The sequence below is a fragment of the Piliocolobus tephrosceles genome, chromosome 18 (assembly GCF_002776525.5).
Source record: "Piliocolobus tephrosceles isolate RC106 chromosome 18, ASM277652v3, whole genome shotgun sequence".
Classification (NCBI taxonomy): domain Eukaryota; kingdom Metazoa; phylum Chordata; class Mammalia; order Primates; family Cercopithecidae; genus Piliocolobus; species Piliocolobus tephrosceles.
The window spans coordinates 39,609,539-39,622,844 of NC_045451.1; the positions used below are offsets into that span (position 1 = coordinate 39,609,539).

At 35.1% G+C, this 13,306-nt stretch overlaps 1 protein-coding gene across 1 annotated transcript in view; it reads left to right on the forward strand.

The window, feature by feature from the left end:
• Positions 1 to 8,897, forward strand: part of RIT2 (Ras like without CAAX 2) — a 407,637-nt gene extending 398,740 nt beyond the window's left edge. Inside the window, exon 5 of the mRNA XM_023207637.1 lies at positions 8,406 to 8,897. Within this exon, the coding sequence (XP_023063405.1) occupies positions 8,406 to 8,633 (228 nt within the window). The 3' untranslated portion in view covers positions 8,634 to 8,897. The remainder of the gene's footprint in view (positions 1 to 8,405) is intronic.
• The last annotated feature ends 4,409 nt before the right edge of the window (positions 8,898 to 13,306 follow it).

The following is a 13,306-nucleotide window of genomic DNA, read 5'->3' on the forward strand; positions in this document are numbered from 1 at the left end:
AACATGAAAATGTATTTTCTTGAAACATAAAACTTTATTGTTAAAGTATGCTTTCACTTTTGGTATTTTTCTTAAGACATAAAAACTTTAGGTCACTGATCTAATAATAATTTTTAAGGAAATATAGAAAAGATTAAATGTTTTACTAAGTTTAATTTCCATTTAGATATTATAGCAAATGTGAAAATTCATGTTATTCTTCCATTAGATAACGCAGAATTAATATTTTGATAATAAATCTAAGATCATATGCAACTACATTTTATGCTTTGAATTAGGTGGTCCATGATTCCTACGTTACGTATCAAAGTAATGAGTAGGCACAGTTTAAATATACTTCAGCCTCCTACAAAAAATAAAATATTCAGTTATATCATTTATTAAAGGTGCTGTTTTGCTGTATATCATTCCAACAAGAACATTTGCATGGGATTTGTTTACTAATTTTATTTCTAGTCAAGCTTGATTATCACATTGGAATTTTAACTGAATTTTGAAGTCCCTAATGATTTATTTGTGATGCTTACATTTTAACCATTAGGACATATTTTATAAATGTAAGTGTGTGTTTGTATAAAATATGCATATGTATATCTTTATATGTACTATATATATACAACTAAACATATCTTTTTCAAATGCTTAAAAAATGTATGGATTTAGCTAAAGACTTAACTTCAATCCTTCTCTACTTCTACTCTTCTTAAAGAAAAATTACCTTTCTATGTTGATGGAAATAACTACTATACATCTTGGTCAAAAATAATCCAAAATGGTAACTCAATGTCAGGGTGCCATTGAGAGCATCTTCATTTCTCCACTGATATGGAATGATATCCTAATAATAGAAAAGCTTTCATAGATATGTTGATCTTTTTCCAGGTTCTCTATTGCATTGTAATAAGATTATTTGTCTAACCGTTAACTAATGCCCCATTGCCTGAACCATTATAGGTTTACAGATGGCCTTAATCAGGTGAGACCAACATTATTGTTAGTATTCTTCTTCCTACCTCCTTCTTATTAGAATTCAAATATTTCTTCTCTATTTGTGCCTTTATTCTTCTCTATGAATTTTAGTATCATTGTATGACATCCTATGATTCAAAAGTTTTCAGGGTTCTAATGCATTTTCATTGAAATTATACACTAATTTGGAATGATTTATTATCTTTATGATATTGAACCTTCGCACCCAAAACTAATACAAGTCTACAATTTGTCATCTGATTGGTTAGATTGCGATAAAAATCCAAACTAATATGATAAATAAAAGCTTTTCTTAATGTATTTGTTAGCATAACCTAACCAGACCCAACTCATTTTTGTGACAAAGCAGGATTTGATGTGATTTGAATTGATTTGGAGATCTTACATATCCTTTTTGCTGTGAATGCTGCAATATTTAGCTACAGAAATATTACTATACTAGAGTACAAAATTATTATCCAAATTCAAAGGGAGTGCTGCATGTTTTACAATGCATTTATTTAATTGAGTGTTTAATTGCAATTTCATATAAAGCAGAGAAATTATAAGTATGGAACTTTATAAATTACAACAACATGAACTCACCTAAAATCACCATATTGGTTAATAATGGAAGATTATTAAAGGCACCCAGAAAACTTTCTTGCATCTCCTTCCAAAGGAAACACTATACTGACTCCTAACACTAAACGATAGTTTTTCTGTTTTTAAACTCTCGAAAAATGTAATTGTGTAATGTGTTAATGTAACAATAGAGAGAACTGGATGTGGGGTAAATGGGAATTATATGTTGCCATAGTCTGTAAATAGAAAACTATACTAAAATTAAAAACTTACTAACATGTTTCTTAGGTCTAATTTCTTTCACTCAGCATTGTTATGTTTGTAAGATCTAAGTTGTATATAATACTATGTCATTTATTTACATTTAACAGCATCACATTGTATTAATATATAGCAAATTATTTATCAAATCTCCCGGTAATAAGGTTTGTGTTGCTTTCAGTGTTTTTGTTTGCTTGCTTTTGCTATTGTGAATAATGTTACAGTAAACAATTTGCATGTCTTTGTTGCCTACATCTACACATATTCATTGAAGAAGGCTTCTGGTCATAGAGACTAAATTGTAGGAAAGGTTTTAATCACAAGTGTAATTTTTTTGTGTAATGTTTAGGACAATATAGAATTTCTATTTTTTTTGTATTTAAGCTTCCGAAAATTATATTTTGGTAGAAATTACTCCTTCACCGAATATTTCTGATATACTGGGACAAACATCATGTTCACATGTTATCTTTTTTATGTTTGTAGTATCTGAAGTGATATATGCTATTTCATTCTTAATATTGTTTATTTATGACTTTTCTTCATCACCCTTAATCTGTCTTGCCTGGGCTTTATAAATTTTGACATCTTTATAAAAAGAATTCATGTTGGATTTCGTCTTCTCTATTGCATAATTGTTTTTTTTTTTTTTTTAATTATTTCTATGTTTATCATTTCTTTGATTTTGCTTTCTTTAAATTAATTTGCTGAGCTTTCTGGTTACTTTTTGTAGTTGATATTTTGATCATTAAACTTGAGTGTTTATGCTTTTTAAAAACATGCTTGTAATGCTATAAGCATCACTATGAATAAAGCTATAGATAGTCCTCTAGGTTTTTATACAGCACATTTTCACTAGCATTTAGTTTCAAATATTTTGAAAATGTTTGTGTAATTTCTTTTTTGACGTATTGACTATTTACATATATACTTTTTCTCAAATATTTGGGAATTTAGTAGGGCTTTTTAAAAAATTCTAGATCATTTTCATTTATTTTGGACTATGTTGTAATTTTTATTCTTTGCAATGTTTTGAGATTCACTTTAGGATAAAGTCAATTTTTATAAATGTTCCAAGTTAACTTGAAGAGAATGTGACTTTTTCATTTGTTAGCTATAGCATGTTGTATATGTCAATTGGATCAGTTGAGTTTGTTTTGTTCAAGTTTCCTATATCCTTACTGAATATTTGCCTATTAATTTTGTCTTTATTTCTTATTTTTATTTCAATAGGTTTTGAGGGAACAGTAGGTATTTGGTTGCATGAATAAGTTTTATCATGTTGATTTCTGAGATTTTGGTGCATTCATCACCCGAGCAGTGTACACTGGATACAATGTGTAGCTGTTTATCCCCCTACCTCCCTTTGCCCTGAGTCCCCAAAGTCCATTGTATCACTCTTATGCCTTTGCATTATCATAGTGCATTAGCTGCCACTTATGAGTGAGAATTACAATATTTGGTTTTCCATTCCTGAGTTACTTCACTTAGAATAATGGTCTCCAATTCCATCCAGGTTGCTGCAAATGCCATTATTTTGTCCCTTTTTATGGCTGAGTAGTATTCCATGGTGTGTGTGTGTGTGTGTGTGTGTGTGTGTGTGTGTGTGTATTCATCCACTTGTTATTTGGCCTGGTTTCGTGTTTTTGCAATTGTGAATTGTGCTGCTATAAATATGCATGTGCAAGTATCTTCTTTGTATAATGACTTACTTTCCTCTGGATAGATACTCAGTGGTGGCATTGCTAGATCTACTGGTAGTTCTACTTTTAGTTCTTTACAGAAACTCCACACTGTTTTACACCATGTTTGTACTAGTTTAAATTCCCACCAGCAGTGTAAAAGTGTTCCTTTTTCACCACATCCATGCTAGCATCTATTATTATTGTTTGATTTTCCGATAATGACCATTCTTGCAGGAGTAAGGTGATACTGCATCTGGTTTTGATTTGCATTTCCCTGATCATTATTGATGTTGAGTATTTTTTGATATTTTTGTTGGCCATTTGTATGTCTTCTTTTGAGAATTGTCTATTCATGTCCTTAGCCCACTTTTTGATGGGATTGTTTGTTTTTTTCTTGCTGATTTCTTTGAGTTTCTTGTAGATTCTGGATATTAGTCTTTTGTCAAATGGATAGATTGTGGAGATTTTCTTCCACTCTGTGGGTTTTCTTCCACTCTGTGGGATTGCAGAGCTTTTCTCCCACTCTGTGGATTGTTCATTTACTCTGCTGATTGTTTCTTTTGATGTGCAGAAACTTTTTAGTTTAATTAAGTCCCAAGTATTTATCTTTGTTTTTATTGCATTTGCTTTTGGGTTCTTGTTCATGAAGTCTTTCCCTACGCCAATGTCTAGAAGGATTTTTCCAGTGTTATCTTCTATTATTTCTATGTTTTCAGGTCTTAGATTTAAGGCCTTGATCCACCTTGAGTTGATTTTTGTATAAGGTGAGAGATGAGGATGCAGTTTTATTCTTCTGCACGTGGCTTGTCCATTATCCTAACACCATTTGTTGAATAGGGTGTCCTTTCCCCACTTTAGTTTTTGTTTGTTTTGTCAAAGATTACTTGGCTGTTAGTATTTGGCTTTATTTCTGGGTTCTCTATTCTCTTTTTTTTTTTTTTGAGATGGAGTCTCGCTCTGTTGCCCAGGCTAGAGTGCAGTGGCATGATCTCAACTCACTGCAAGCTCCGCCTCCTGGGCTTACGCCATTCTCCTGCCTCAGCCTCCTGAGTAGCTAGGACTACAGGCACCCGCCACCATGCCCAGCTAATATTTTGTATTTTTAGTAGAGACGGGGTTTTACCATGTTAGCCAGGATGGTCTTGATCTCCTGACCTTGTGATCTGCCCACCTCAGTCTCCCAAAGTTCTGGGATTACAGGCATGAGCCACCGTGCCTGGCCTCTGGGTTCTCTATTCTATTCCATTTATCTATATGCCTATATACCAGTACCATGCTGTTTTGGTGACTATGGCCTTATAGTATAGTTTGAAGTCAGGTAATGTGATGCCTCCAGATTTCTTCTTTATGCGTAGTCTTTCTTTGGCTATGTGCTCTTCTTTTTGCTTCCATATACATTTTAGGATTTTTTTTTTTTTTTAGTTCTGTGAAGAATGACAGTGGTATTTTGATGGAAATTGCATTTGTAGATTGCTTTTGGCAGTATGGTCATTTTCACAGTATTGATTCTACCCATCCACGAGCACAGGATGTGTTTTCATTTGTTTCTGTCATCTATGATTTCTTTCAACAGTGTTTTGTAGTTTTCCTTGTGGAGGTCTTTCACTTCCTTGGTTAGGTATATTCTTAAGTATTTTATTTATTTATTTAGCAGCTATTGTAAAACGGGTTATTGGTTTCATTCTCAGCTTGGTCGCTGTTGGTGTATAGCAGAGCTACTGATCTGTGTATATAAATTTTATATCCTGAAATTTGCTGAATTCATTTACCTAGGAGCTTTTTGGATAAGTCTTTAGGGATTTCTAGGTATACAATTATATCATCAGCAAACTGCAACATTTTTACTTCCTCTTCACCAGTCTGGATGTCCTTTATTTCTTTGTCTTGTATGATTGTTCTGGCTAGGACTTCCAGTACTATGTTGAATAGAAGGGATGAGAGTGGGCATCCTTGTCATGTTTGTGTTCTCAGGGGGAAAGCTTTCAACTTTTCCCCATTCAGTACCACATTGGCTGTGAGTTTGTAATAGATAGCTTTTATTACAGTAAGGCAGGTCCCTTCTATGCCGATTTTTCTGAGGGTTTTAACCACAAAGGGATGCTGGATTTTGTCAAATGTTTTTTCTGCATCTATTGAGATGATCTTGTCATTTTTGTTTTAAATTCTGTTTATGTGGTGTATCATATTTATTGACTTGCATATGTTAAACCATCCCTGGTATGAAACCCACTTGATTGTAGTGGATTTTCTTTTTGATATGCTGTTGGATTCTGTTAGCTAGTATTTTGTTAAGGATTTTTGCATCTATATTCATCAGGAATATTGGTCTGTAGTTTTCTTTTTTTGTTATGTCCTTTCCTGGATTTGGTATTAGAGTGATACTGGCTTCATAGAATGATTTAGGGAGAGAGGATTCTCTCTTTATCTTGTGGAGTAGTGTCGATAGGATTGTTATCAGTTCTTTCAATTGCTGAGAGAGACACATTAAAATATCCCACTAAACTTTTGGATTTTATTTTGTCAACTGTTAAAATTTAAACTGAGACTATATTTTTAGTACATAATAATTAATTAGTATAATATCTTCCTTTATTATTATAAAATATTTCCCTTTTGCTCAAATAATGCTCTATTTTTACTTACTGTCTACTTTGTCTGATATTTAAACTATAGCAGCTTTTTTCATGTGTAAATTTCCATTCAAATTTCACTTTCTATATCTTTACATATAATGTACTGCAACTGCAAGTGATTTTTGTAAAATCTGGTTGGACAGTCTTTGTCTTTTAAAGTTGGAGACTGTAATGCATTTGTATTAACTGTGATCAATTGAATTATTCTTTTGAAATTCTGTGTTTTCTCTCCATTCTGGCCATGCTTCAATGTGAGTTGAGCATATGTCCTGCCTCATTGACTTTACGTTTCTCCATGTGTCAGTTGGCCCCTGGGATATAGGTAAAATAATTTCTGCCTCCTGTGCGTCTTCTCTATAGTATTGGAATATCATTTCCAAGATAAGAGGGTCTCTCTTAGCCTGAGTCCCAAAGTAAGAGGACAAGAGGAATACACCAGAAGAACCCCCCTGACAGCCTGGAGCAGAGCTGCCAAAAATCTACTCCTTGGCTGCTAAAAAGCAGTGTAGCAACAAAACAAAACAAAACAAAAAATATTTTACAAGTCACAGAGGCATCTGGGCTGTATTAATATGAGTGTAACCTAATGAAAGCCAATAAATATAGAAAATAATTCCAGAACTGTTGTGTTGCTATAAAAAATGTAAAATATGCATCATTAGCTTCTGGGTGGGGAAAATTCTTACAGGTGACTGAAAAATAAATGGTAACCCACATTATACAGTGTCATACCAAAGTAAGATTGGTAAGATTACCACTTGTGATAACTTGAAAATCAGGGAAGTTACTTAATAAACAACTTTGCCTAATTGCTGGCAATTCAGAAGGTTATTAACTTTAGTTGATTGTTTTCACTGCATTTCTTAAGTTATTTTAAGATAGAAATGAGCTAAAAAAATTGGTATGTTTACTAGCAGGAATGAAAAAAACCTTAAAAAGAGAGAGAATCCAGACACGTTTTATCTCATAGGGTTAAAATGTGACAAATTACTCATCTCTGTTTAACAGCCAGTAGTGAGATCAATCTATCACAAACTAGAGTGAAGAACCTGTCTTTGGGATCAGATAAACTTGATAGATTTTTACACCCCAGCTCAGCCACTTACTAACCATATGATGTGTTGTAACAGTTTAAAAAGTTGGTTTCCACCCTGATTGCAACAATTGCAAAATGTCAACAACTTAAAAGAATAAAGTTGTGTTTTGTTTTTTTTTTCTTAGTTATACCACACATCCAAAATGGGTGAGCTAGGAGGTCTACTTATTATTCAGAGTCCTGGTAACTCAGGATTCTGGACTGATAATCTGGTAGGGCTTCATGGGAGCACTAAATTTTGAGTAGGAATGTTAGTACCAGCTACAGGAACATAGAACCCACTGTGCTAATATATGTGTATAATTTATCTTTATATTTTACTTAATATTTATTCAACCTTGGGTAATTTTGTTGATCATTCTTTAAACTCTTCCAATATTTCTAATGGTGATGCAGGCATCAGAAGTTGTAGTAGATATTAAAGAATGGTAAGTGAGACAGACATGGTCCCTGGCCTCAGTCAGTTTATGATCTCTAGAGATCCATTACAACAGCATGAACCACAGTATGGATAAGTGCCACCAAAACTTATGGAGAGTCAAACATGCTCTGGAATATTTGGCTAGAGAGAGGCTTATTTACCCGTAATGGTGGTGTTTGCTTTTCATTTTCTTTTGATAGATTATTATTATTTTTTTTAATTTTATAAGAACGCGATCTCTTCAACTTATTCTTAAGTGAAAGCTCTGGACTATAATAACAACTAACATTTATAGAGCTTTAAACATGTACCCAGCATGTGCCTCTTCTAGATGATCTCACTTAACTCTAACAAAGAGGTTTTGAGGTAGATATTAATATCTTACACCGAGGAAATCGGGGGGAAAAAAGTCAAAAAATTTACCCAAGTTTGCAAAGCTGAAATGTAGTTGAGCTGGTACTTGAAACAAAGCAGATTTAATATAAAGCTATTCTTTGACCACTTTGCTATGTTGCTTTTTTGAATTCCAGAGAGCTGATTTCTAGTTCAATTTTTAAATCAGTCATCCTTTCAAGGACTCTAACTTCTCATTTGTCCTTCAAATTCTAAAACTCTAGGATTCTCTCTTAAAACAAATTCTCACATTGCTATATATTTTAAATGTAACTAGGGTCCACAGCTCTGGTAGAGAACATATTTTTAATTGAAGAGTCTTTCTCTTTCTGTCTTTTAAAGATTATTTGTTTGTTCCTTAGGTTTCTACAGAAGAAGGCTTGAGTCTGGCCCAAGAATATAATTGTGGTTTTTTTGAGACCTCTGCAGCCCTCAGATTCTGTATTGATGATGCTTTTCATGGCTTAGTGAGGGAAATTCGCAAGAAGGAGTCCATGCCATCCTTGATGGAAAAGAAACTGAAGAGAAAAGATAGCCTGTGGAAGAAGCTAAAAGGCTCTTTGAAGAAGAAGAGAGAAAATATGACATGATATCTCTGCTTTTGAGTTCCTCACTCTCTCTGAATTTTATTAGTTGGACAATTCCATATGTAGCATTCTGCTTCAATATTCTCTGTGTGTGTCTCTCTCTCTTTAAATATCTGCCTGTAGGTAAAAGCAAGATCTGCATAACTATACCTCTTGAGATAGTTTTGTTTTGCCTTTAACAGTTGGATGGATTTTGTCAATCAGCTGGATATGCTGTTTAGGTTTTACAATATATTACTAAATAAAATTGACATTCCAATTGCCTCATTTCCCTTTAAAGAGTCTAGCTTCATTTGGTATGCTGTCTGGTTATAAAGGAAATATGCGAAATTGCAGCCAGAATGATAAAAGGCTCAGGGGATCTGCCTTTGCCTGATAACACTCTGGTTGTTTGCATTTCAGGAATCTCAGTAAATAAGGAAGAAGCTCAGGATATAATTCAGTGCAGAAATCTGCAGCCTGGTCTTTTCTTATTGTAGAAGTCATGGTGCTTCTTCTTGAATGCTCCAGAGATAAACCTTACAGGAATTATTAATAATAGGAACTGGTTTGGGGTCACTGGAGAGCTGAAATAAAATATCTACATATTTACAGTGCTCTGCCCCAGTTAAGTTGTGGCAAAATTACCACAGTGAAGGCACTCGGCTGTGGCAAAAGGATGTTGTCTCTGTAGTGGGAAGAGAGAACCTACTATGAATTTGGTGGTTCATAAGCTCATTAAAAGATGCTTTGCTCCCCTCATTGAGAAGTCCTTCTTAGGGTTGCTTCACCTGCGTCAGGACCATTTGTACGGTGTGAGACTTGACGGCTCCAGAGACCCTATGAGCTCCCTATATTGCCAAAATCTCCTCTCTTCCCTTACATGAAATGCTACCAGAGGCTTTTCTCTCGTTTGTTTTACAATGACTCATCATGTAAAATGAAATTGCCCATTCACTCATTTTTTCTCATAGTGTGAATGGGTTTATTAAATTCAAGCTCAGAAAATATACCACCAGAGAGCACAGTTCTGAATGCTTAATAGGCAAGCGTGAAAAGGAAAACCATAAAGCTAAGCATGCGATGGAATCTATCAAGCCCATCTTCATGGGTTGAGGACTGTTTTTAATCATTAATTAGGGAAAAAGAGAGATGAGGGGCATAGTTATCATTCAATATTCAATCACTTCTTCATTATTCACAATGCCTCTGGTACTTGCTAAACTCTGAGAATTCAGAAATGAATCACTCATACATGGGCCCTGTAGCTTAACATTTACCTATGAGTTTCACTCCACTGAAAGAACAATGAGATTACAAATTCTCAGACAAGAAAAAGACATTTTACATCGTGATACAGATACAGCTAAAAGAGAATTTAGGGGATATCATTTTTTAGATGCTGAACTGGAAATTAGCCTTTCACGATATTGTACTTGCAGGTCCTTTTATTGCTTGAGGCCAAAGCTGTTTCTCAAACCCACTTAGACTTCACTTTTTTTCTCTTAGACCCTGGGATCAAGGACATTGTCATGTACTTATCTTTTGCTAGTAACTACTGCCACTTTATCCCTAGGGTTTTACTCAAGCCACATCTTCTAAGGAGTGAGGCACAAACTAACCAGGTTTTCCCCATCTTATATTGCCACTAAAACCAGATCCACTGCACCTGTTAATTGTAAAGGATTCATAATTAGGAGGAAAGCCAAAAAAAAAAAATAATAACAAACATGGAGACAACATGAAGACACTAAGATAGCAAGATTCTTTCTTACAGTCTTAGAACTGGTCATTGTTTTCTCCTTTCTTGGCCTTGAATTGTTTAATCCTTTGCTTTTGTCCCATTAAACGGGCACACTCACCTGCAGTACATTCTTTGCCTTTTGCAGCCCAGGGCCCCAGAACCCTCCAAACCTGGGAAGGCCCTACGAATCCTGTCCTCCATCAGTGACTCTCCTGTTTACCAGAAGATGCAATCTAGGAAATAATACTTGGCACCTATTGTCCAATGATAAGCCTGCATTTTTGAAAACCTGTTGATTGCCCTATACATAAATGATAGTGTTTGGCACATTTTCTAGCACAATCAAATCTTCATACATTTTAACTTTTATCTTTCATTGTCAACTCTTCTGCCTTTGGCTGTAGAGTTCTATAGCTCATTTCTCCTTTCCTCTATCTCTTTCCTTATGCTTCTAGAGTCCTGGAAAATATTTATGTAGCTTAGAAATTGTTAGTGAGGCTTGGATTGGGGAACGGATACAAAGTCCAATCATTTTATTCTATAGTAGAAAGTAGTTCTATAAATTGTAACCCACATGCTAAAAGAATATAAGGTAATTATCACCAGCAGAGATAGGCAGACATTGAGCATTATTTTAAATCAGTCTTTCTTTCAAAAGAATGAACCAAAAGAAAGTGTACCATAATAAAACCTAGATATTTATGCCAAGGGCTATTGATATTGATAATTTGTGTAAGAACAAAATATCAAGATCTTGTTTCTAATCATATCCCTGAAAATTTCTTACCAGACTAAGGACATCTAAGTAATTCCAAAAACTCAGAGAACTACAGTGTGCATACGCCTTCATTGCCAAGCAAGTCTCTGAAAGCTTTTGCCCAATATGCATAAATGTTCATTGTAGGCCAATGTGTAGTCACCCCACACAATTTATCAAATAGCAATGAAATGCCTACTAGGTACCAAAACCTTTTCTGGATACTGCACGTGTGTGTGTGTGTGTGTGTGTGTGTGTGTGTGTGTGTGTGTGTGTATTTGGTGAAAAGGTACTGGGAAATTCTGAATACAATCTCTGCCCCTTAGAAAAGTACCATTTACCTATGTTAGGGTATTTCTTTATTAATTTATCTTATTGACACACATGATTAAATAATTTTTCAGATGAGAGACAAATGGGAGCCTAAGATGTTATATTTTTTGTTCAGGAAGCACTAGTTGAACCTGCAAACTTCTGTAGAAAATATCAATGAGGAAAAAACATGGGCAGTTGGGCTGCACATCATTTGTATGATGCTCAGATGCACAAGGACAGCTGTTTTATTTCTCTATAATTCATATGTTATTTCTCATGAACCCCTGACTAATGGGGAGCTGGTGGTAGATGGGACTAAATTTTAGCTCATGCCAGTAATTTAGTGCTAATCTGAGACAGTAATTTAAGGCATTTCTTTAACTAACCAACCTCTGCTGTGTGCAGTTGGGTCACTGATTATTCAAAGTTCTTCTCTGTTTATTCTCCTTTTCAAATTGCATCTGAGTATAGGAGAAAGGTGTGGCTTTAGCGACCTCATGGTAGTAGTTTCTTTCTCTTATCTTCTATGCCCTGTAGTATCCCCCGTATTTTCTGTGATCTTTTAAACTCAAGGTCTTGTCTTACTCTGTTTACTGGGCTGATTGACTGTGAGGTATGTCAGGGGTTGGCAAGTGTGTCATGAAAAACAGCCAGTCTCTACTGGAGCCAATGATCTTGTCCCTTTTCCATGGGTCTCAAGGTCCTTTCCAACACAGTGTCTTTATTCTGACCCAGGTCCTTCTAGTCCACCTCGCCCAGCACCTCTGCCTCCCTTTTGGATCCCTGGCATGCATGAAGAGGGCACTGGGGTCCCTGAGTACTGCTTCAGTGAGGCTATTCTAGCTCTCTGCATCCCCTCGGTCTAGCCCATGTGTGGATGCCCCAAGGAGTCCAGATTATTCCTAATATTCCTTGGCAAAAGTGATATACAAGCACAGACCAATGGGAATGGAGGTTGCCTGAAAATACTGAGTGTGCCCATGGCTATGAGGAAGTTCGTCAGTAGCTCCAGTGTTCCCACAGCTACCTCACACCATATTCAGCCTGAAAGACTTTGGGTGGTGAGTTAAGAGGAAGATCCTGGTGAGTGACCCATTTGCTTTATTTATGTTTTTAAAATTTTTTTAAAGACAGGGTCTTTCTCTGTTTTCCAGGCTGAAGTTCAATGGTGCAATCATAGCTCACTGTAAGCTCGAACTTTTCTTTTAAGTAATCTGACAAGACTGCTCTTCCTCTGACAAGAAACGAAACAGAATTTAGTAGTCAAAGTAGTGAAATGATGTCCTTTTTTAGGGGGCTTCTGTTCTTCCACTGAAGCACTAAATATATATAAAGATATATCTATATATCTTAAAAAACATATATATGTGTGTATATGTATATATATGCATATATAATATATACATATATGTGTGTGTGTACATATATATATACACACACACACATATATATATATAGAGAGAGAGAGAGACGATGGGTCAATACAACTTTCAAGATATGCAAATACATTTTAAAAATTTAAAAATATAATGATCTGGCTAGGCATGGCGGTTCACGCCTATAATCCCAGCACTTTGAGAGGCTGAGTCAGGTGGATCACCTGAGGTCAGGAGTTCAAGACCAGCATGGCCAACATGGAGAAATCCTGTCTTTACTAAAAATACAAAAATTAGCTGTGCATGGTGGCATGCATATTTAATCCCAGCTACCTGGGGGGCTGAGACATGAGAATCTCTTGAACCTTGGAGGAGCGGTTTGCAGTGAGCCCAGATTGTGCCACTGCACTCCAGCCTGGGTAACAGAGTGAGACTTCATCTCAAATAGCTAGATAGATAGATAGATAGATAGATAGATAGATAGATAGATAGATAGATAGATAGA